Below are 25,879 nucleotides of genomic sequence, written 5' to 3'. Positions count from 1 at the left end.
CGAATGGCTTTCAGGGCAAGGGGTAGTGGGTTTTTTTTGAGGAATTTCTTACTGAAAGTTAAGAAATTATGAAGTACAGTGGTTTTGTATTGGGCAAATAACTAAAGCATTTAGTAGATGGACGCTTTGCTGGTGTAGTAGAAAAAAAAAGCCTGGAGAGCTTAGGCTGGAATACACAGCAGCTACTTGGAATGGCAAATTTCTGTTCAAGCTTTTATATCCCTATGATCCCCCTCCCACCTGGGGCCAGCCATGGCCCTTTAAATAATGATGACTTGCTGAGGAAAATATTTGTACTGGCTATGGGACATAGTGGAGCACGGATTGGTCCCAAAACCAGCTCCAGTGGCAGCGTGGATCTGAACCTACAGGGTCTTGCATGCAGGAATTACTCAGTGCTTGCACATGGCAGAGCACCAGAGGCACGGGTGCCCTGCCTGGGCAGGACAGGACTTTGACCACCCTGCTTGGGTCCATCTTCCCTGGCTCCTTGAAGTTCTTCAGAGAAGGTAAGGAAAAGCTGGTTTCTCTGAACAAATCACACAGAAGCTGTTTAACCCACCAGCTCCAGCTGAGAGCTGCAGCAATGTGTGGCTGATGGATGTGGAAGAGCCCAAACCTCAGTCCCCTGCCCAGGGGCACACAGCACCTGCAGCAGCCTCACGTCAGTGAGCACTGCTCACTGCTGTCCCCTGGCAGCTGAATCAAAGGATGCTGCTGCTGCTGCACAAACCAGGCAAAACTGAAGAAAGTCATCACATGTACACGAAAAAGCTGTGGTTCTAAGCTCATCATTTTGCAATGAAACTAATCTCATGCCACTTCAGCCCTTCCCACAACACTGCTGGATCTTGTACGAAAAAGAAGAAAACACAAATGTGAAGTAGCCAATGTTCACTTCTGCTATTGAGAGACTAACTTATGGCTGTGTGTGTCCACAGAGGTGCTCTCTTTCCATCACTAAAAATCCCTCCTGAACACATAAAACAAATGCAATGTCTTTTTTTATTTTCTGAGCTCTACGAGTTTAACAGCCAAATTAACAATCATTTAAAATAGCATTGCTGCAACACTTGTCACCAAATAACTTGTTTCTTTTTTTAGTAGGACTTACTAAATATGATTTTTTCTACTTGAAATTATATTGCTCTGGTTAATTCTAATGTATTACTCAGCAGAACCTAGACACACCCAAAAGCACTGGTTGTTTACTTAACAGTCACAATGAGGAAGGCATGACAGCAATATTTAGACAGAGATTGTTTTTCAAACCTAAAATGGAAAGTGTGACACAGTGGGTGGAATGCAATGCCCTATTCCTTGCACTACAAGGTTAGTTTCCACCAATTTTTTATCAATGTATTTTTCATATATCAGTTAGAAGTGCAGGATTTAGGACTTCCCTGACAAACCAATCACACATTCAAGATGAGTTTCTAAAGTCACAATCTTATGTTCACACCCTTATTTTTACTTGCAAGACTCAAATACTGAATTTAACTTGGAATCCTTAACAATTTAACCTAGTTAAACCTAAATTAACTAGTTACAACTAGTAATTTCAGAATTCATTTAAAAATTCTTGCAATATATTAACCTCTCCTGAATTCAGTAAAGTTTTATAATGCTGTCTTTTATGAACCTGTGTAAAAGCTCAGTACAAAGATGAAGAAGAAACAGGGTTTAAATCAGTAGCAAGTCAGACACACAAGCATAAATCTTCAGTAAATTGCTATTTTCAGTTAATTCAAGCACACGAAAGTCTGTTACAAACCTTTCTAGATCTAGTCCTGCAGACCTCACCTATGAACAGTTTTTTATTATGTATTTTAACTTATGTGTCAGTTTCAGAATGCAAGGTGCATTGCTAAGAATGCTGAAGTGGTGTCAAATGTTAATTCTGAATTTGAAATGCACCTGAAAAGAAAAGCTCAGTGTTCAGTGACACATCATATTGTTAATTCTTGTAATAAACTGGCATCTGAGACATACACCTGAGCTACATATGATTGCACCCTGTTTTATTCACCTAGCCTTTCAAGAATCTGAATCAAATTAGTAACAATGAGGCCAATCTCTCCAAGAGATTACTTAATTTTTTTCTGTAAATGAAAAATCTCCACTAACCTCTCATTAAACCTAGACTTTGCTTCCTCTCAGCAATTAAAAGCTACAATCTGCTGTTTTTGCTTTACACTCCTTTCCGCACCCTCCAAAAAAATCATCTAGCAGTGCCAAAATCACATTATTTGAGTAAGTACACTGTGTTAAGCATGTTTCTAATATGGAGGTGACCCAAGGTCAAATAACGTTTTTTTTTTTTTTAAAAACACAATACAACATTTTTTTAAGGGCACTTTCCCCCTGTTTTTTTTTTTTTCAGTGAGTTCCAAGAAAGCCTGAAAAAAGAAAGTAAGCAGTTCCCTATCCCATTTTAAACTTTGTCCTTCTCTTATACCATCACACAAGATCATTTTGAAGTTTTTGGCTTCCAGGTAGGCAAAAGAAATTATAAGATGATGACCTTCTAGTTGCTAAGGTACTACTGCACAACAAAAGGCAATAAAGTAGATAGCTGTTAAGTGAGCAAAACGATGCATCAATTTATTGTAAAAGAAACAGTAATACCTTTATCTTGTAAAATATTCCTGCCAGCTGGGTGATGCAAAGGAGATGCTTCAGAGCTGTGCCCAGATTTTGAAGGAGAGGAAAGTGGAGTGTCTCCCCGAGCATATGGGGGAAGGACACCTCCTTTGTGGTGCTGTTCTTCTTCTTGGTTTTCAGTTAGGTTGTCAAGTGAGATTGCTGCACTGCTAGCCACGGGGGAGAGGGAGGAAGCACCAGAATCTGATGCTGGTGAGGATGCTCTCATGCATAAGGGCAGTGGTGATTTTGAAATGTGCATGGGACTACTGTAACTGTGTGATGGCTGTTGGTATAAGAGATTATAAAGCAGGTTATACCACTTAGTAAGCAAACAGAGCAAGATTTACTTTGAACATGCAATTCTTTTATTCATTATTTAGCTTTCTATTTGTACGAAATGCTGTAGCAGTTCAAGGCACTACCCTTTGATGTTGTTTATTGGTACAAAACAGTGCTGTTTATTGGTATCTGCTTTCAGATGAAGTCAGAATATGACAAAACAATGAGCAAATATTGTATCAATTGTGGTAACAAATTAACAAATAGAGAAATGCATAGTTCAAGCTCCTTTCACCTCCTGCATAAATGAAAAGACCCGCTCTGCGTTATAAAGCACATGTAAATCAAAAAGACCAGGATTCCAGTTAAAACACAACAGAACCAAAAAACCAGGTGTGCTGACTCAGAAGGAGACTGGACTTGCACATCACTCAAGTACATTCACAGCAGACCGGCCACAGAGGAATAAATACTGCCTGTGCTACAATTAAAGGATAAAGACAGAGGATGAACTGACCTACAGGGGCAACCTAGCAGTCTCCAGGAAGCTGGAAAGAGAGGGCAGAGCCCTTCTCACCTTTCGCTCCAGGCTGTCCTCGCCATCAGTGGAACTGATGCTGTCGTACAGCCGCGTTCTGGATGGCCTCTGCCGCTTGTTCTTCACCGAGAGCTGAGCCCGAGTCTTCAGTGCCTTGGAGTCCAGCCTCTCTGTTTCTGGAACTGCTTCATTGAAATCTGTATGGAAACGTGATTTCAAACTGTTGAACAGATTTCCTTACTTTTCCCTAAGAAAAGGAATTGTACAAACAATTGCAAGCACATGCACTTTGCATAGAATAATTTAGGTTAGAAAACACACATTTTACGTGTACCTGTACCTTCATAAGTCCTATAGTACCCCCAGAAAAAGTTATTTGCATAAACAAGTTTATCTGTACAGATTCAGCAAGGGCATACAAAGAACCAACTGCAGATATTTAAGAATTCCATGATGTATTCCCACTGTTACATAGATGACCACACAAATCAAGCAGTACCAGCCCTGAAAATAAATCCACTCAGACTCCCTCAGAGGGAGTTACATGTGCTTGGCCTGCAGAGAGTTCTCCTCCACCAGGGCATAAACATCATTGTGTGATACATGACGACTGGAGAAGTATTTAATGTAAAAGAATGGAACAATGAAACCATCTTACTTGCCTGGCTTCAGAGACACCTGATTCCTGAATTTCTCATGAGCAAAGTATACTGAACACTTCATATATGACTTCATATATGACTTGCCTCTACAGCTAAAACTAGCATAGCTGTACTTGTCTTAGCTATCAACCATCTACTCAAATGAAATCTGAGTATTGCAGCAAATTTAAAATTTTTCAAAGCTGCAGTGACTAAGACTAAAAATATTTTAAAAGGTGCTTTTGTATTTTATACTAGAAAAAGAATAGATTCTTACGGTTTAACGATTTTTTTCAACCGTCACAGTAAAAACCAAACCATACTCCATTAGACACATTCACTTGTCTATATACTGCATTCAGAATACACTAATTAATTAAAATCTAATCTTAGAGATATTTTTGCTTTTCTTCTATGTGTTAAATTATACTTCACATGATACTCCAGAATAATTAGCATTGTCTGACTTGCAATGATGCTTCCGCCCTAAGTACTCCACAGGAAAACTACACATGGTTATTATAGCTTGAACTGCTTCTATTTGGTTAAACTGCTTGTATTTGTTCTTTCAGGTGTACAGACTTCTATAAATACCTTTGTTTCACTGCTGAAATTATGCAAACTATAAACACAGGACTGCAAATGGAATTTACAGAAGTACTTATATGGGCCTTCTTAAAGCAGAAGACCATCTGGGCCTGGAGCTTCCTGCTTCCTGCACCCCATCTTGCCCTGCTTTGTTGCAGTGGAACTGGGCTGCTGTCAGATGGTCTCTGCCCCAGCCACACGTGCTGCCACCCCCAGCCCCAGCTCCCTCCTCTGCAGAGAGTGGCTGGCCCTCACAGCTCCCAGCACAAACCCACAGCCTCACATGATGCTGTAGTAATCTCCCAACCCACTGGGGTGTCTGGAACATCTCTCACATAAAAGTCATAACAGTTCTTATTTCACTCTCAGAGTCAATGTAATGAGACTTTGTTTCACCAGACATTCAACCACTTGACTCCAAGGTTCTTCCATCTGAACTATTTCAGTACCACTGTGAAGCAGGAAGAGCTCGCCTGTACTCCCACTGTTTTTAAATTAGACAGGCGACAGAATTTAAAATCTCCTGTGAACTGACACATCCCTGGGTATCCAAAGACACCCAGAAAGCAGAAAGTGGCTGGAATGGGAACTTGCACAGAGATGTCAAAGTCTGAGACTGTCAAAGTCAGCCTCAGCACTGAACTGTTTAGCTTTCAAACCACTCACTCCTGCCAGCAACAGCTTGATTGTCTACTGCAGACACAGCTCATCCCCACTAAACCAGGAGGCTACAATGCACTGCTGGGCTCTCAGAATAAACCATGTATTTGTAAAGGAAATGCAATCCATAGTCTAGTATTCCCTGGCAAAGCAAAGGAAGAATTATGTGGGCCATGGCAGTTTTTATTTTCTCTTTGTAACTTCCACTGATGTTACTGGCAGCCCCTGAAGCTCAGTGTGAGGTTATGTTACAGCCTGAGGAGTCTTGGTAGGATGCTGAGCAGGGCCAGAGCACTGTGCAGCGTCAGGAACAGTTACACTCAAATGTTTGCAACCACCAGGCTGCACCCACTGCTCCTTCCCAAGACCCCAACCATGCAAGAATGTCATAAACACCTCAGATCACACTGAAACAGAAACATACTTGATACAGTTTTAATGAAAACATTGTATTTTTACATAACCTAAATTTTTGATGGACAACAGACCTGCAAACCTCTGGACAAAATTCTGGGATGTGGCTGTCCACATGCAGTCCCACCCCAGGAACCTAATGCAGTGTTATGCTTGCCAAACATGAGCTAGAAAAGAGACTGGAGCACCTGTTTGAGTGTCACAAAGGCAGTGTGCACAACCCACAGCACCACAGGGACTCTACTCACCTCCAGCTGTCCATCATGGACAACTCCCCTGCCCCTCATAGCTCCTCTGCAAACACCCAGGGGATGATGGCAAGTTCTTTTCTTAAAAGGCTTAAACAAGAGTGATGCAGAGACACAGGCTATTTGCAGAGCAAGTATCACTATAGAGTCTGATACAGATCTCAAGAACTGACACAGAATTTACTGGAAAAGGTATATGGAAGTCAAAGAGTGCTGCAGTATTTTTAAAGACATACTTACTTATAAAAATGAAGTTTTCCCCCCCTTAGTAAAACCACAAATGCAGCCTGGACTCTAACTATGCAGCTTCTGCTTTCAAAAAAATCATTGCTGATTACCAATTTTTCCTAGCAAATAATTTGTGTTTGTATTCCTGTGGTTAAACTTGGGCGTTTAAATTCAGAGGCCATCTAGTCTAACGCTCAGAAATAATTAACATTGGTAATATTTCTCCAGGAGATCATTTTTGGAATGAAAAAAGGCAGCTCTTTGAAAATTTTCATGCAAATGCATTGATTAAAAACCATAATTTTGAAGCACTGACATGCAGATTTTTTTATACTGTACTAAGAACTTCCAACTTTTTAGAATGAATTTTAAAATACTGTTTTTGGTTTTTTTTACATGTAGAAATTCCCAGATTTTAGCTCTTGAGCCATAGATGTGTGTTGACATTGCTACAACAGTACGTGTAAGCATAATTTTTCTGAGTCAAGTGAAGAAAACATAATGTTTTCTCCTGAAACAAACTACTGAAAGGATTTGTGTTAACAGCATTGCTAAGTATTAAATGTTTTATAATACTACTGAGTCTTTACGGCAGAAATACAGACTTTCTTGTCATCCTTCAGAGATTTCATTAAAATTAACACTTGACAGAAAAACAGGTCCGTGAAGATTTCTGGAAACCAACTGCACAAGGTCTGCATATCACCTAATACCATTTCAGCAGGACTAGCTCTTTTTTATACACATATCTTGTTAAAAATATAATTCATATTGATTTGTTTGTAAGGCAATATTGTCGGTGTCCACCCTTGAAATGACTGCTAAAATATCAATACTAATAAAACACCTCTCTGGTGGCTAGATATTAATTTATTTCATAATGTATTGCTTTTTTTTTCAACAGAGAAATAAATAATGTTACAGTTCTAGGAATCCTGGGCTTCATCAAAAGCAGTGTGCCACCTCAAAGGAGGTGATTCTGCTCTCATGAGACCCCAGCTGGAGTGCTGCATCCAGCTCTGGGGCTCCCAGCCTAAGAAGGACATGGAACTGCTGGATCAAGTCCAGAGGAAGACCATGATGTTGATAAGGGGACTGGAGCACCTCGCCATGAAGACAGGCTGAGAAAGTTGGGGATGCTCAGCCTGGAAAAGAGAAGGTTGTGCAGAGACCTCACAGCAACCTTCCAGCATCTGAGGGGCCCTACAGGGAAGCCAGAGAGGGACTCTGTCAGGAACTGCAGTGACAGGACAAGGAGCAATGGTTCACACTGAGAGAAGGGACACTTAGGTTGGATATGTGGAAGGAATTCTTTACTGAGAGGGTGGTGACACCCTGGAACAGGCTGCCCAGAGAAGCTGTGGCTGCCCCATCCACGGAAGTGTTCAAGGCCGGCTTGGAGGCAGCTTTGAGCAACCTGGTCTAGTGAAAGGTGTCCCTGCCCATGGCAGGGGGGCTGGAACTAAATGATCTTTAAGGTCCTTCCAAACCAATTCATTCTATAATTCTGTGGTTCATAGAAGCTATGGTTTGGTTCAAACAAACCTTGACTTAAGCCATCCAGGCAGGTCACTTGTTTAGTATCTAGATTTTCCACTGGATCGCCTCTAGAAACTTCTCCAAAAGACGTCTGCCTTTCAAAAATGTTGTTGTTATTGTTAACCTGGCTTCCATTTTGCTTCATTAGCCTGAAAACTTCTGCTTCCAAGTCTTGTATCTGAAAGAAATACAACACAGTATTACCAAAAATATTCACCCCAATACACCCTCCCCATTAGAGATGTCGTTTTTCCAGAATAACACACAGAATTGTCTCATTCTTCAAATATAAGAGTAAATGCTACTCACACGAGCTTGTAAGCCTTGAACCTCTACAAGGTGTGCTTTCTCCAAATCTTCTATTTTCTTGCGTTCAGCTTCTTGGCGTTTGATGAAGTCAAGTTCTCTTAGGGGAAAAAAAAAAAGATGTATTTGCTGTCATCAAAGCAATCAATGTTTGCTACTCATCAGAAAAATCTGTCCTTGCCAAATAATTTATCAGTCATTTAGTAAGAGCTATGAAACTGCAATCAGGACAAAACCCCAAGCAATTAGTCTAAGTGAATATGCTAGGCAATAATATAAAAATGGCAAGAGCAACTTATCTGGAAAAAAAATCTCTGTTCTTACTAGTAATCAAAATAGCTAAACTGGTTTATTATCCTAGTCTGTCTTTACAACAAAATCAACATAGCTTAGTTTATGCTTTTCTATGTTGTAGGACATAGAGCAAAGTTTCTGTTTTACTAGAGTATGACTGTGCTCCTTCACAGAATGGACAAACTGTAAGTTTGCAGGCATAAATTGAATTTTCTAAAGGAAATATGTCACATCATCGAAGGCGTCTGAAGTATTTAAAAACAACTGACTAGATCTTTTACTAATATAAAGCAGAATGTCAATAGAAAGCTATCCAAGCTCATTCTAGTGACTTGCTCTCTCTCTTTTTATTTTGAATATCAAAGAAATTCATGATAGAAAACACACAGGATACAAACTAGTCTTGGAACAATCACGAAATTCCAAAATAGGTAATGATATTTTGATAATCTAACCCCCTTTTTAATGGGACAGGATATTCATTTCTGCAATCCCAATTGTCTTGTGACATTGCTGTATGTCTTTGAGTTTTCCTCTTTAAATAAGTGTATTTCAGCAGAATATGAAAAAAGCTGATGCTGCAAAAAAAAAAGTAATCTGGGGAATGGAAGCTGTTATAGAAATGTAAGATGTTATTATTCTTGCTAGCCACCAGGGAGAGGGGACCACATGAAACAGAAGGGGCCAGGAAATCATCAGTTAGCTCAACTCAGCTCAAACATTCTTGGCATCTACAAGAAGAAGAAAAATTAAATGTAAAATGCAACAAAACAATATTCCTTTTGATGTTACATTAGTACACAGCAGAAATTAATCCAGCTGATACAATACCTCTACAAATTGCTGCAAACTTTGTTAATCAAGTGCTTTACTGTAATTACTCTTAGTAGTTTGCAATTACATTGAGCTATTTCCTAATTCTGAAACATACCAATCTGGAATATTACAGCCTAAGTCTTTATTTAGGTACAGCATGACTACAGCTTGAATACTAGCATTTTTCCATAATAGAAAGTGTCCATGCTTTTCATGAATAAAAAAGTGGAAAACAGTGTTTACCTTACAGGTGTTTAACAGTGGGTTTCATATTTCAAAATATATCACATACATGTTTTCTAACTGGCCACTAAGTCATTTGCTGAGCCTGGTGTAGCTGCTTACTTTTGCTGAAAATCCTTGATTAATTTCTTTGCCTTGTTATATTTCTTCTCCAGAGCCTGATACTGGCTTTGCGTCTCCTTGAGGTGCTCATTCACTGTGTGACACAGGGTCTGTGCCTCAATCCAATAACTCTCTAATTTCATCATCCTTTCCTTATTCTCCTCAATGTTCTGCTGGAGCTGGGTCTTCTCCAATTCCCACCTCACCTTCTCATTCTCAGCAGCCTGCAGCTGAACAAAGGAGTGGAGATGCAGTCCATAAAAAGCTGCAAAGTGCATCCTAATAGTTCAGGATTAATTCAAACAACTCAAATAGAGAGAATCAGTAAATCAGTAACTACAACAGCAATATGCTAACAGTGGGAAGAGTGTTCCAGGAGAAAGAAAACAGGCTGATACATGTATAATTCTTCCTCATAAAACCAAGCAGAGTTTTTGCTCAGTATTCCAGTGCAGCCTCTATGCTTCTCTGGGTTATACTAACCTATCTGACTGGCTGACATTTAAAATGTCAATAGTGGAGTACCCAGACAAACTGCAGGGTTCATCAGCCAGCACATGGGATGCATTTTGCTTTGTGCATGTGACTCAGGTGCTATAAAGCATTTACACACTTTCAGAAAATGATGACATTTCTTATTTTGGGATGGGGGAATTTTTGATTTCCAGATTGTTGTTTGGTTTTAGTGTTGTCATTTGCTAACTGAAGCTACCTGCAGGTTTCAGTGTTTGGTGCTGGATAGGGGTAGGGTTATACAGCGTCTTGTGGGATTTAGTTCCTATAATTTAGTAAACAAAAAATGCCTTAACATTCCTGTTTATTTATCAAGAGTTCTTAATTTGCTCTAGGCAGTTCTGCTAGCATTATGGATGATACACACACAAAAAAAAAATAACTTGTTTGCAGTTTTATTAGTAATATACCTAAATGAGTCACATTTTCTTCAGCTCCATTGAAAAGATGAGGTAAAAAGGTCCAACACTAAAAGGCACATTAACCCTAATTTTGCAAATGGATATGCACAGAGGAATGTTTACACCCACACATTGATGCCATCAAGTCAATGGGCCTTGGCACAATCCCAAGGGATCGACTGTGTGGCTCCAATTGCTAGATTTGAACTGGAAAGCACAGAAGGAAAAGATTTTTGACTTTCTGGACTGAGACAGGACAACAGAAATTTTCCTTACAGAAAACAGTTGCACTCTGATTTTTTTCTAACAGTAATTTATGCAGATTTGATAAACACTATGTAAAATACAAAATAATAGTGAGTGCAAATGCTGCTGAAAAGAAATAATGATCTAAAATCTTTTCTTGAAGTACAATTTTCTCTTTTTCTTATTTTTATTCCCTTTATAATATAATCAGACTCAAAGAGAAGGATGTCATTATAAAACCTAGTATTGCTGAACTACTGAATAATCAGTTATGTTCCCATAAAGGTTACCCTAGAACAAAAAAAAAACAATTCTTTTTTATTGCTAAAGTAAATTTAATTTATTAACTAGCAGCTGATTGTGAGATAATGTTTTCTTTTTAACTGATCCTATTTTTCCTTCCTAGACTATCTTTTAAAGAGACATGCAACAATATGAAACAATACTTTTTCTTCAGCATACAAAAATAATTTCTATTAAATTCCTTTAAACAAATTGGGTTTTTAAGAAATGCCAATATTGGAAAGTAGCACAGGGATACTTTAACAACACTTGTAAATAAAAATCTACTAACTTCAACTTGAACATTCAATCCAAACATAATTTTAAAACATGAAAAAATGCATCAGAATTTTAAAACTAGCAATCTGCCATTTAGTTATTATGATGCCCCTTAAAACATATGTTTAACTGAAGCTACAAAAGTTTGCACTTTCTTTTAATAGCAGCACTTAAATTTTTACTCGAAACTTGGAATAAAGAACATACACCAAGACAAAATTTAGCTGAGCCACTGTGCTTCTTAATCAGCCTTTAATAAGGATGGTGACTTCTCCACCCACATAAAGATACATCTTCAGATCTGATTTTGCATAAAGAAAAAAACAGTATGCATTAACCATATATTGATTCTTACCTTTGTCTTCAGCTTCTGAATTTCAGCTTCTGTAACTGCATGTTTGATTTGCAACTAGAATTGAAAACATAAAATAAACAAGTGAAGTCACAGAGAGTACTCCGGTATTTTTAAAGCCTGTGCTGCAAGTTGAATACCTTATTACATAGCAGAAGGCCCCGAAGAGTGCTGCAGTGCAGTAGATTGTAAATTAAAATGTCTAGCTTGCAAAATGACTCAGTCTGTGCAACCTAATTAAACATAGGATGCCGTCTAACCACTCATAATTTCAAATCAGAACATCCAATCTGTTTAGCAAAACCAAATGTCTTATGTTTAAAAAAATTAGATGTTATCCTGCTGGGCTTTGCTCTCCCCTGATGTGAATGTGAAATATATCCCAGTGCCGAAAGTCCCACTGTACTGATTAAAGCAGGCACATTACAAATAAGCAAATATGGAAATAAGTGATTTAACATCTCAAGAAGTCGGGAAAACCTTGAGGGAAGATTCCAAACATTTATTTCATGCAAGAAGAACGGTAAACTGATGCTATCTTTCACCAATAGCTGGAGTTACTGGGCACAAGCCAGCTAATCTCAGTTGAGGGCAGTTACACAGGGAAACTGTAAATAACAGCAACAGAACTCAAGCAACAAAGCGATTGCAAGCAGATTAACAGGCAGGCAGTGTGCTAAAGGTTGTAGTTACATCACCAAGCAGCCACAACAACACGGGATCTGTACAGGGAAAGGGCTGGTGTGGAGGACCTGGCTCCCACCTGCACACCTGCTGTGGGATTTCTTCTGTTCTAACCCACATTAGTCTGTTTCTGTGGAGTGAACAGCCTACTACAGTCTACTACTCTGAGTATATCAGGCAATGTCTTGAAACACCTTTAGTTTTACCACAAAGATCTGCAATTCACAGGCTCCAGGAACACTCTGAAGTACAAACTGAACCACAGCTCCAACAGCATTACCCTACTCCAAGTGGAAATGGTCACTCACATGTACCCAATACTGGCCCAATACTGCACCCCCATCCCTGCTGCTGTACTGCTTAAAGCAGGCAGCATGGGCAAACTACTGACAGGCCCCAAAACCTCACACTGAGTCAGTGACTCGGGTATGTTGGGTATGGAGCTGAGGGCAAGGTCAAAAAGTGAATTACAGCCTGAGCCAGCACTGCACTGGAGATAAGGTATCGTCCATTATTTATGAATAGGAGGAATAGCTATGGAAAAGCATGTTTTACATGCAGGTTACTTCTCTTACAAGACAAACGTGAGCTTTTGGGAATAGTTTATGTGAGCTAATAGAGTATATGAGGTTGTTGTACTGAACCAGAAACTAACATCTCTGGTGAAATAATGGCTATGTTCTTGAAGAACCAGCTGTTAGTAAGAAAATGTGCAAATTAATCAAAGGAGAAGTTCTTCTGGGAGAAGGGAATAATTTTCAAAGTAACAGGAGCTATCACTGAGCTGACCACTACAAGTATCTCTGAAAAATTCCAAACCAATTTAGAAATTCCCTTTTCATGAAGTCTCTTGAATGCTCCTTCTTGTGGCACAGGAAATGCACACCCTCAGATACAGTTTGGTTTGCAAATCAGCCTCAGTTTATCTACTGAATAAACCTAGTCCTTTAAGGTGGAGAATTCCTCAATTTATGCTGGACAGAATAAAGGAGACACCGATTCACCATTTAGGAATCTTATTTCCAACACTCATTTCTTGGTTTCCAGAGGAGACTGTAAGAACTTCTAATCCCCACAATCTGTTACTTATGCTCACTTTTTGACTTTGCACTGAGAAGTGTTACAACTCTTCCTGTGCTCAGTGAGAGCAGATGTAAGATTCCATTCCAAACAAAATGAGCTGACTGCAGCAGCGTGCAGAGACACAGGTGACCCTGGGATCATGGGGCTCCTGAGCAAGGGCCACAGGGGAGCAGGGCTACTGCTCCAGGATGGAGAGGGGCCAGTGCAGCTGGGAACAGGGCACTTGGCAGCCCTGGAGCTGGAATAATGGCAAGAAGTTACCAGTGATGCTACTGCACCTACTAAGCCAGGAAGCTGAGAAGGACATACACCTTTTTATCTACATATTAAAGGGGAAAAGGGAGATACTTCAATTTGCATTTGGAAGAGGTTACTTGTAATTTTTGAGCTCTACTTGTAATTTTTGAGGTCATTCTAACCTCTGATCTACGATTTTCAGAGATTGAGAACAGGTTTTTCTCCCCATTGCACTCCTGTTAATAGTGAAAAATTATTAAAGAACCATCTCAAAACATCATGGTGTTTATAGAATGCCTAACCTTTGCTTAGTTCTGCTACACTGTCCTGGGATGAGATAAAATCAGGGGAACAATGGATGAGCTAGATTTTTCCCCTTTTCAGACCTAATAAGGGCATCAAAAAGCCAAGACTCAAAGCCTTAGGCTACCTGCTGACAGTCTACTCCCATCTCTTCTGAAACCCCACAATTCCATACAGAGAACTTAAAGAGCTTATTATTACATACAAATAAACTCCAAATTGTTGCATAAATGACAATCTGCTCAGGTACAGATGGTTTTTAACAGTTATTTTTGTGCTCTCTGTTATTAAGTTAAAAAAATGAAGACTGAGTACCCAGTCAGATCATTGAATCAGTACATGGTACAGCAGATCCCACTGAGGCAGAAGAAAAAAGACACTTTTCTGCTTAACAGAAAAATGTGTAGCTTGATATCTGATTTTTTTTAAAAAAAGAACTAATTTTGGTTATAGAATAGATGAGAAATGCTAACACATTTATAGGTTAGACTAAAAAACAAGCAAGGTCAACTATTTGGCAAGAAAATCTGGACTCCACAGCTAAAAATTTTTAAGCAAGTTTACTAACAGGGGACCAGAAATCTTTATTCCATGTCCTATTTAATGCCAGACAAATTCTTGGCAGATACTATTTTGAATTTTTGTTTTGGCTTTTAAGTCAATATAAAATTATGAAGGCTTCACTTTAACAAAGACATTTTGAGTAATTTTTGGCACATTCCCCATTCAAGTATGTCTTGAAAAGCCGATTAATTTTCTACAAAACAATAAAACTTGTTATAAAAGGTAACTTTTAGAGAGAAAATGGATTGAATTCATCAAGACTGCAAAAGTTAGAAGGAGATTAAAGTCTAGCAAATGTTAAAATACCAGTACACTGGGAAGGAAAGTATGCACTAGAATCTAATAATCACCATGACAATTTTTACGCAATCTTTATATATTTTTGCATATAATGATCATCCATTCTTCATATATTTCATTAAAATATGGAATAATGAATTCTTACATAAATGTCCCTTCTCCCCACAGATCTTGTCTCTCTTCAATCATCACAGCTAAAATAAAGTTTCTAGTTTTTTCCCTCTCAAAGCAGTTAAGAAAAATCAGTTTTATTTTTCCTGCTTTACAGCCAGGAAAACAAGACTTTCAAAACTACCGTGATTCACCCAGGAATGCCCATCTCTCTTCTGACTTTCATTCCAAAAGCAAGGCATTTTAAATAAGAGTGCTCTCAGAGTATGGGAACATGATTCTTGTTGCAAAGACTGAATTCAACTAATTAGGTCAAACTATTATGCTTAAAGATTATGTCCTACCCATTTGCTTAATACTTTCATTAATCTCTGGAGTAAGAACAAGAAAGAACAGTTATTCTTTAAATACAATTCCAGAAAACACTGTGTGGGCTTGTGCACTGTGATCATGAACAAGTCCTCCAGTGTTGAAAGAATTCAGGGCAAATACCAAGAAAAATACATGTACTCACTCAGCATCAGCCAACAGAACGCAGCTGTGTGCTCTTAAAGACAACCCGTAAACAAAAGTGGTGTGCTCAGAACAGCACTGCTGCGTGGGCTGCTGAGAGAGCCCACTCTGGGGCAGGAGCATTTCATGTTTTCTTCTCAGGCTCTCATCTACACTCACACTCAAGGATCCCAAAGTACCTTCATCTGGGCTCTAAAACAGCATTTTAAGGCCATTATAGAAGACAGGTCTGCAAATAACTTCAAATCACTCTGGACAAGCTCCAGTATGGCAATAGCCTGAGTTTATGCAAACTCTATTCAAGCACACATTTAAAGGTACTTTATTCAAAGGTGAGTTTCTTTACCATCACTGCATCTGTGTTTTGCACAGCCTTGGAAAACTCATTGGCACACGGAGAATGGTAGCATCTTCCCACCACTTTGATACTGTATTCTATGTATGATGCAAAGTATTAGAAAATGAAATAAAACGTTCTGCTAATTCGTGTAAGAGCATAAAACTCAAAATATGGAGTGAGAAAATAATAATTTAAGTAATATAAAAAAATTTCAGGAGCCATCAATGAATAACAGTAGGCACCTAATGGCTGAGAGGGCTATCAGCAGGAAAAGGGAAAGACTGGCTGCTCATTGACTGATCACTTTCCACACATGACTCTCACTAGAGGGTAGTAACAATGTATTTATACAAAATTAAATATCTGGTTTGAGTGAAGGCAAGAGGATAAGAGGAGAAGGATAAAAAAGGAGTCTTGGTATTTTAATACTCATGTTTGGGCCCAGGTTCTGCTGCTTAAATCTCCTATGAGGTTCTGGCTACTTTCAACCCTCCCATCTTCCTGTGTTAAAAAAAAAAAATTCTTTACTGCCATCACTCAGCCCATTACTGTAAGCTCAGGTATATCCATTGTTTCATGTCTTTATTTGCATGAGAATTCAGGAAAGCCTAAAAAAAAGCCAAATCAAAAGCACACAGCCTAAAATACAGCAGAAATGTCCCTTCATACTTTGGTATGTCAAATTATATTGATTCAATGACCTCAATGAACACCACAGTTAGTACAGGTGGATGCTCTACTCCCTAACCATAAACTTGGCATAGTTTGGGTAAAACTTTGGTAAAATACCCTCTTGAAGTATGGCTGCTTCCCCAACAGAGCATCTTTCTAAACACATGGCCAAACACATCCGGCTGTGCATGGATGAGTTACTGTGGAATGGCATAGGATGAGTTTCACATGTCTCTCTTCACTGAAATTTAATATTTGTTGTTTGGTTTTCCCAACCACCTTTTACTGGAATCTTAAAAGACCAAAGCAAAACAAAGCAAACCAAGCCAAAAAAAGCCAACCCCAAACCCCAGCACCCTGCTAGTGATGAATGAACTTGCACTGTGTCTATGTGATCAAACTAAATGCTGAGGCAGAGTAACTTCTGTATTGAAAAGTTAATTTATAAACTGCCCTCATCAATACAACAGTCACCTGAAAGTTGATGCCAAAATATCTCCAAAGGTCAGTTCTATTTCTTTCAAGCAGAAATTTTTGAGTCATTTCAAAGTACTAAACACACAAAAGCTAAAAACCACTCCAGTTTTCAAGAGAAAAAACCCAAGCACTGAGACAACTAAAAATCTGGTTCAGTGATGTATTTCAGGAGTATGTTCTGATGTATAACTTACTTCTTTGAATTTGTGAGCAAGTTTGCTGGTGTCCACATCACTGGGGGAGAACATGTCATCATTTTCAGGGAGGTCGAACACTTCAATGGCCATGTCACCTCCTGGAAGGACAGGTCCCATGTCTTCATCTTCTTCATCTGTGGCATATTCCCCTGTCTTAATTTTATAGCATTTAAGAAATTCCAGTTATCCTCTTATTATGCAGAGACTATTCAAAAAGTAACTAAGATACTGTGCAATCACAGCATTCTGCATACAAAAAAGGTTTTCTTTGTCTTTAGCTGTAACCCCAGTACTGGTGAATTCTACCAGACAAAATTTAACTCCACAGCAGTATTTCAATACATGATGAGAGAACACAGTGTCTTAAGCACTAATAACTCAGTTCTCAAGCATTACTGGCTCTGTATTTTGATAGTTTTATCCTTTTCCAAGTGAGACCTCTTTTCCATTGAAAGAACTCTCCAAATTTATTTCAGATTTAACAATGAATCTTTTCCAAACAGAAAAAAAAAAAACCAGAATACAACCAACAGGATCTTGATTAGTTGTTAGTAAAGTCATCTGGATGAAGTAATTCTCCAGTGATATTCCTTGTTGAATTTGAAAACTCATTGGTTTGTTCTTTATAAACAAATTAATGATAGAAAAGTCACACCCACGCAGAAAGACAACAGTAGGAAAAAGAAACCAAGTGTCAGAGACAAGTTCAGAGTCTCAAGCCAGAGTTTACTCTATTTTCACCCTGAATAAAGAGCTGCTTTGAACTAGTTTGGAATAAAAAATGTGGGTGTTTATTGTGTAGGTAAACCACGAGGTGCAAATAATTTGCTGACAAAATAGAATTTTGAAAAATCATATGCTGCAGTATCTCAAAACCAAACAAAATAAAACAACAATATTGAAAAGAAAAAGCTCGAAATATTGAGCCCCAAGCTGCCTACTCAGTCTTTTTGCACACAGATCTGTGCTCATCTCTCCCCATCCCCAAGGTGGATGGCACCACCTTGCTCCTGCAGGGCTCCCTCTGGAAGTGCAGAGAGCGTGGATCACAAACAGCCTGCTGGCTTGCACATGACTGGGCAAACACATAATACAGCAAACACTTCCCTCAGGACCACATCTGGATTTACAAGGCTTGGGACTAAATAAATACATGGAAAAGGAAGGGCGGGGAGACCAGAGCAGTCTTTTTCATGTTTCTACAGTAACACCACTAAAGTTTTGACCAAACTATTCAAAGTTTTTCTTCATGAGCTTCCAGTTCTTGAGATGAAGAAGCATAATACTATTATCAGAAGTACATTCCCCATAGTGCTAAAATTATCTATTAGTGTAATTTTCTGGCAAAAGGACTTTTCAAAACAAGAGGTAAGAACTCAGATGTTTGAACAACAGTTCAAACCTCAGCTTCCTACCTTAATTCAGTTTCTCAGCTGTTGTTTAGGCTTATGTGAAACTCTCTAAGCTAAAAAGTGGTGCATGCAAGATGTTGACTCCAGGTGGACAGGACATACAGACAGCACACAGAATCATAGAATGGTTTGAGTTAAAAGGAATCTTTAAAGGCCATGAAAAACCTACATTCCTCTTTTTTTTTAACCACTTTTTTAAAAAAACAAAGCCAAAACACAGAGAAAGTATAAAATAGTTTAGTAAAATTTTATGATGTTGAAAGAACTACTAAAAAGAAAGTAAGTCAGCAAGATGCACATCCATACTTTAAAACAGTCACTGTAAAGCAAGGAACTTTTTTGGTGACTTATTGCTGCCACTATAAATAGTAACATATTCTCCAATGAAATAAACAGTAACCATTTGTTTTATATACTTCATGCCTACTGAGCATATATGCCTAAAAATCTCAATAGTCTTCTATTAAAAAAAGCTAACAGCTGGGTTTGCTTCTTCTTTCCTTATTTAAGAGAAGTAAAGAGTACATAGTCCATCTCACAGGAGTTTTCAGGCATGTAAATACTATAGCTAAAGAAAACAACACCTGAAATTGTCATTCTGTATGTCTAGATCTTATGCACATACACAAAAACCCTTCTGTCACATTACATCTGTAGTAACTTCTTTATTATTTAGTTTGTATTTTATTGTCCCTGGCTATGTGCAGTAGCTGTCTAAACTGAAAATTTGGCTGCTGACTCTCCTGACTTTTTCAGGTAATGTAATGCCACCTTCACACAGCCTCAGGACAACCACAAGCAGAAAGACTAACTCTCAAAATCACACTGAGATTTCAGAGAAATTAAATTTTGTGGGGACAAAATACTAACAGTCCATGTACTTTCCATTTTGCAGTCATTATCCCTGAAACAAATAAGGTAATTCACAACTGTAATTTCTGCATTAAACAAAATCCTGGTGGGTCCATCAGCAGTGGCAAGGAAATCTCTGAAGCATGCAAAGAGGAGGCAGGAACAGGATCATTAACCAGTAAATTCATGCCCTGCTTATGTAAAACAAAACAGACCTGGCTCAGCTACATGTGCATTTTAGAGAAATACATTAATACAAAATCCCAATTACATTTACCAATTTTGGCAAAGGAATAAAACAGATGAATTTAGTTAAAGCTGATTTCTCCAAAGACTTAAGCTAAGAAGAAGTACTGAATACAAAAAGAAAAATGAACACACATGAAGGAGTAAATTATTGGGGAAAAATTCAAGAGCAGACAATATTCTACTGGCCTCAGGAGCCAGAGTGTTTGAAGAGGAACATCAGGCAGCTACAAAGGAAAATCTTGCTTCAAATTGTACATAGTGAGTGTCAATGAGCACAGTCATTTTTGCTTCATTTAATGAAAAAAGTAGCTGTCAAAGCAAAACACAGCTCAAGTAAACAAGACACCAGGACGACAAAAAACACATTACAAAACACAGAAATAAATGAGGCTTTAGCTTTTGTCATCAAAATAAAGGGATTTCATCTTACAGTCACATGAAAAACAAATTACAGGTTCAAAAGAATCAATGTGTACATTGAGGAAATATACATCATAAACTACATGAAACATACTTTCCCTGGAAGAATTCTCTCTGCTGACTTTTGTTGCACAAGAAACAATGAGACAGTAGCTGTTCACACACTGTGCCAGTTAGCTAGAATGTGAAATTCACTATTTTATAAGGAGCAGCAAGGCATAGAAAAAAGTTTTCTTACTTCAAATAACAACTCTGTGAGGTAAGAGTTGTCATTGTAACTCCCTGAGGTCCCTGCAACACATTTTGTTTCCTTATCCAGCAACAGCAGTAATATTTTAAACTCCATAGCCAAAGAAAACTTACATGCTCTAAAAGGAAAATCTTAGACCCTTCATTCTGTGTTGGTGAGCAGAACTCATCCATGTAAAAGCCCTGTTTTTCACTTGAGTGGCACTTAGGGCTAAGCTCGTCCCATCCAAAGCAATAGCTTCTTGTATTAGCCATTCCATTTTGCCATATGCAATCACAGCTAATAGCATGAAATTATCAACCTGAGCTGCAATTTTCCACTTCTAAAGGGAAAATGTGTTACCTGCATTGTTTAACTGCCTTAACAGTAAATTTCTGAAGTGTGCCTAACACTCCCAGCCATAAAGAAGGAGCTCCAGCACCAGCCAGGATAATGCAGACAGACCTTCCCCAAATCACCATAACAAAGGCTGCATCAAGCTACATCTTTTGTTCCTGCTGAAACTCTCCCACAATCAGGGAACACCATTTGAGGAACTATAAAAATAACTCAAGCCCAACTCTTCATCTGATTTTTTCTTTGATGGCTTATATTTAATTTTTTCAAAAGAGTGAAGATAAACATAATGGCATAGTATTAATCATTGCTTTTACAGGAATGCATCATATTAATGATGTTGGAAAAAATGTACTCTCTGAGAGATTTGGTTAAAAAAATGTACTTTTTGGGTGTTAAGACATTCAAGTGCACTGCTATTTTTTTTGCATGTGTCAAGATTTTCTTCAATGGTTTTAAATGTTGCTTTGCTCTCAGCATGTCCTAATGAATGAGAATTTAAAATGAACAAAATATTAGTTTGACTATTAGTGATATTATAGAACATGACTTGCATTAAACTACTTGTCAGCGGCCACAGAGTGAACAGAATCCTGTAACCTATTATTCATTTCACATTTTGCATCACCCCATGCAGCCTTCTGGGGAACAGGTCATCTGCTTTATCTGACTTTTGTCATTTGCTGTAGAACATGAAGAAGATAATACCAAGTCCAAATCACAATTCCAAGAAATGTCAGAATTTGACTCATATGCACAGAACACTGTGTTAACACGAGGAATCCAAAAGGTTTCAGTCAAGGATACCGATTCAGGTCATGCTTAGCACACTAAGTAGGAAATACGAAGACAGTGCCTACTTCAAAGCCTTCAAGTTTGATTTTCTGACAGGATGCTACAAATTAAAAGGATGTAGGATTTTAGGAAGCTAGACAAAGTGGTGATGGGCAAACTGTGCAGCAGGCTATCTAGAGGCAACATACTCTCCCAGCTTTACTGGGATTAGCACAGACTCACTAGGAAATGCCAGGGCTGCCTATTGTATGTAACACTTGAGAAATAGCTGATACTACTGGCTCAAGTGCTTGGCTTGTGGGAGCTTAACAACAAATTGTGAGCTGATGCACACTTATCCTGCTGGTCCTTGCATGGACTCCACTGTGAACATCCATTTTCTTTTCATGTTCATCAGTTCTGCACAAGGGCTTTATGTTTCCATGCAAAAAATTAAATGAAGGAGCATCTGAAAGCATCCTGCAACCCGTGGGACCTGCAGCCCATGGTAACAGCAGATTCTGAAATGCAGGGATGCAGGGCATTTATATAGTAAATTATGAATTTTAAGTATTATTTACACAGTAGATTATATGTATTTTAGAAACACTATGTATTAGTGTAAATGTTTCTCAATAAATAGCTGTCAGGCAACATTCCTGCAAGGCAATGGAATGAGAAGGCAGTAGGCTAACACTGCATCTCTAAATTTAGTATCCAACTCAAGTCCACTGCCCACTAGCTGGCAGAAACCAAAACTGTCTCAGAATACTACTTTTTAAAATAACTTGGATCCTTCTAAAATACCCACAGGCTCCTTGGGCAATGAAGACTTTCAGAAGCTCCAAAACAGAGGAAATCCAGCCAGCTGGTGACACAGCAAGATAAAACATCAGACCTTGCACACGCCTGGCAAACATTCTCTTCCTGTGGTTTAACCACCTCTAACAAACACAAGTCATGTGCCATGACTGCAGGACTCAAACAAGATCACTGACTTCCTGCTCTGGAAAACTTAAAATGTTATTGCTGTCCTTGTAGTAGTCTCGGAGCCTCAGAATTTGGCAGTCTCAAGATCATTTCCTTGTTTATTTATGCAGCTCTGTACCTGGAGATCCATGGTAACATATCTTAAACAGTGCAGGAAAATGAGCAGGATGGCTTGACAGCTCTGAGACTGAGCAACCTGTGTAATTCTGTGCTGTCTCAATGCCAAACTCCTCACGCTGGCAATCCAAATACTCCTGAACTCCAAGCAGTCAGAATCACTATTCCCTCTGATGAAAAAGACTCAAAAGGGTAGCAGTGGTTTTTGTACACCTGTAGATATTCATTCAGCCAGTGCAAAATGAGATTGTCTTGCCCAAAAGGTGCTCTGCTTACCAGAGCCAAAGAATGCAGGGCTGGTAGTGGTGTCTGGCAGCAACATAAACCCACCCAGACTTGTCCACACAGAGCAAGGTATGCTCAAAGAAGTAATGCTCATATTTGACAGTAAATGGAGCAGAAGTGCTTCTGGTGACCAAAAATACCTTTGAACTGTGGTTAATGTGCATTAGATCACAGTTTACATCATGCCAGTTGTCTGGGAATGGTGCAAGCTATGTGAGTAGACCTGGATAGGATAGTCGGGAGGCTAAAAAATAGTAATATTCAGATTACTGCAGGTATTCAGAAAAATCCATTTCTGGTCAGTCTCTAAATTAACAAAGGGAACATGCTACACTGCCTACCTTAGTAACTAAACCTCAGTCTTTATTCTGAATGTCCTACTACCCATGTCCCAAATATATACATGGCATCAAGTAGGAAATGGGTATGAACTTCAATGATACTAACGTAGTTTTTAAGCACTGAATTTGTTCCCAGGCCTAATTCCTTCTCCTTACAAAAGAGATAACTGATGAGATCATCTGGATCTCCCCTGGTAGATGTCTTTTCCTTTCTTCCTCCTTTCCTCATATGCAACACAAAACTCTCTTCTGCACTCCAAAGGCCATTGCCAAAAATTCATGTCACAGTCACAGAGATGGTTACCATCCTCAGTGTAATGCTAGAATCAGAAAAGATACCTTTAACTCTCTTAATAATGGAAAAATCTGGGAAAAACTTGCCCAATTTTATTTTCTCTTTATGATCTGAAGAAAAAGAAAACAGAAAACACTGTTTCTATCAGCAGAAAACACTTTGTGAATTTAGTATCTTTTGTGTAAAATTTATGCAGTGGACAGGACCTAAGAGATTGTAACCACCAAATTGCAAGGACAAGACGCATCACAAAAAGTACCTGATACCTACTCATACCTACTCATTCCTGTTCTCTTTCAGTCCTGTACTGGGAAACACTTGCATGGCCATCAGTGTGACAGTGTCACCATCAGCACCTTCAACAACCCCTACTGAAGGCTGAGGTACTACCAGGATCAGTATTGATCAACAGGGGTTTAACAACATTTTCCTTATTGCCAAATCTTGAGTAACACCACCTGTGTGGTGCATGAAGGTAAGAAACACAAACATTTGAGGTTTTTTGCAGGCGGATGTGTCCCACAGATAAAAGGTGCAATGCATCAATCACACCGGTCAGCCACACACCCCTCTACATGCACGTACACAATTAGACAGATTTGATCATCAGGCATTCAGGACACCCCTCTCTTGCTTCCATGAACGCAATCAGACTGTGTTCTCCATAAAATGGTACTGAAAGTCTTCAAACCCTGACATCTACAGCACACTGTGATGAGTTGTAGAAGTCTCTTTTCCCAAAGCCTAGTTGTTCCATTTTGTTTTTGAAGAGATTGTAAGAGAGTTCCTTCAAGAAACTTCTCTTGAATTTAATTCTAGACTAAAGAGAAGGAGACTTGCATGTTTCTGTAGTTTGAGGAGGGAACAGAGAGGATATGGATTTTTCTATCATTTATGTTCTCCCACAGGCATGCATACATATGCATGTACGCACAGCTCTTAATTTACATGAGCTACATATGTCCCCGTGACAGGATTAATTCTAAGGTATATAGAAATCTTTTTATTCTTAATATCAGTGGAAATTATAGTAAGTGAAAGCCTTACTAGGGCTGGACAGGATTTTTACTTAGTACTTCTGATTGTTCTGACATATTGCTATTTTAATAGCATGTTTCAAAATCTGAGTATATCCTGATTTTATGTCAAGAGTAATTTTTTTCTAAAAACAAAAACTAACCTGAATTGAATGCATATCAAGAATTCTCCATCTCCCCTTATCTACTGTTCTCTTACACAAAAAAAAGCCCCAAAAAACACCCGGCCCAGGATGAAAACACACTAATACATGGAGTCCAGCATTACAAATAACATTACTCAAGATGATGTGAAATGATGACAGTATGCTTGAGCTATAAGGAAGCAGTTTGTTACAAAACCCAGCAGCTTATTTAGGGAGCAACAGAGACAGCAGTAGTCTCTGAAAATGCTCTCAAAGTAATCTTTCCAAGTATCTTGGTATTTAGGCATACTAAGAATTTTATGACAATGGAAAGAAATTATGGAAATTTTACTGCACAGAGTTGTTACTTTTGAAACTTTTGTATTGGCACTAATTGTAAGTATGAATATGCACTTCAGACAAGGTAGACAATTCTCTATCCTGAGGAATATCTGTTCACACAGAAACAAAATCACAGTGTGCGGAAGGAGGGGTCTTACCTAGAATTTCAGAAAACATTCAGACTTAAAAAGAATATCCATTCTTCTAGGAAAAAAGCCCAACACCGTCAACCCCTCTAAAAGTTAGAGGGCAACTTTTACCAGGTTTCACAAAATTTAAACATTTTCACAGAACTTCAATGTTTCAGTGCACAACCAAACAAGCTTTACTCCCTTATTTCTGAAAGATATAGGCTTTCAAGGAAGAGGAATGCTTCCAGAAGCATCAACCAACTTGATATTTGCTCTTCTGGACCACTAAAATCATCAGCAAAAGTAATGGAAAGGTACAAAAGTTGACCTCTGATTGGTAAGTAAAAAGAAGGAATTAAGAATAGAAAAGAGAACATGAAAAAACACCAAAGAGTGAAAGACTGGACAGTCTGTTACCTCATCATCATCTGCATCATACTGTGCATAATGCTGCTCCAGCAGCTCTCTCTGGCGGCGTTCTTGCTCGAGAGTTTGGCTGATCAGCTGCGCAACCTCACTCACTTGTCCTGGCTTTTCTCGTCCAATTACAAACCTACACAAAACAACAGTGAAAAAATATTACTCCTACTATTTAGTGAAGTTCCAGGGTTTTAGCCATTTCTAGTATAGAGGGTAGTCTTTTTCTCCCAAGATGCACAGTTTTGACTGTTCCAAATGTGTTCTGTGGATGAGATTTGTCACAAGGGCACTGTGTGCAGGAGCAGGAGTGATCAGACAATGACAGGAGGGGCAAAACAGAAGGGACCATGACAAGCCACTACTCCAAGTTTCATTAAAGTATAATCACTTCCATTCCCTTCAGAGCC

The 25,879-nt window shown here is 38.7% G+C and overlaps 1 protein-coding gene across 5 annotated transcripts in view; it reads right to left on the bottom strand.

Annotated features, from left to right (window-relative positions):
• PPP1R9A (protein phosphatase 1 regulatory subunit 9A) overlaps window positions 1-25,879 on the bottom strand; it is a 131,455-nt gene that overhangs the window by 17,501 nt on the left and 88,075 nt on the right. For 3 of the 5 annotated variants that reach the window (XM_064704334.1, XM_064704331.1, XM_064704335.1), the window contains exons 6-13: window positions 25,470-25,605; window positions 17,094-17,249; window positions 11,619-11,672; window positions 9,543-9,772; window positions 8,091-8,187; window positions 7,788-7,959; window positions 3,503-3,660; window positions 2,629-2,929 (exon numbers count right to left, since the gene is read on the bottom strand). In XM_064704334.1, coding sequence (XP_064560404.1) covers window positions 2,629-2,929; window positions 3,503-3,660; window positions 7,788-7,959; window positions 8,091-8,187; window positions 9,543-9,772; window positions 11,619-11,672; window positions 17,094-17,249; window positions 25,470-25,605 — 1,304 coding nt within the window. The remainder of the gene's footprint in view (window positions 1-2,628; window positions 2,930-3,502; window positions 3,661-7,787; window positions 7,960-8,090; window positions 8,188-9,542; window positions 9,773-11,618; window positions 11,673-17,093; window positions 17,250-25,469; window positions 25,606-25,879) is intronic. The other 2 variants (XM_064704336.1, XM_064704337.1) reach the window with 1 other exon arrangement.

Source organism: Zonotrichia leucophrys, chromosome 2 (genome assembly GCF_028769735.1).
Source record: "Zonotrichia leucophrys gambelii isolate GWCS_2022_RI chromosome 2, RI_Zleu_2.0, whole genome shotgun sequence".
Classification (NCBI taxonomy): domain Eukaryota; kingdom Metazoa; phylum Chordata; class Aves; order Passeriformes; family Passerellidae; genus Zonotrichia; species Zonotrichia leucophrys.
This window is presented reverse-complemented; position numbering and strand designations above follow the sequence as displayed.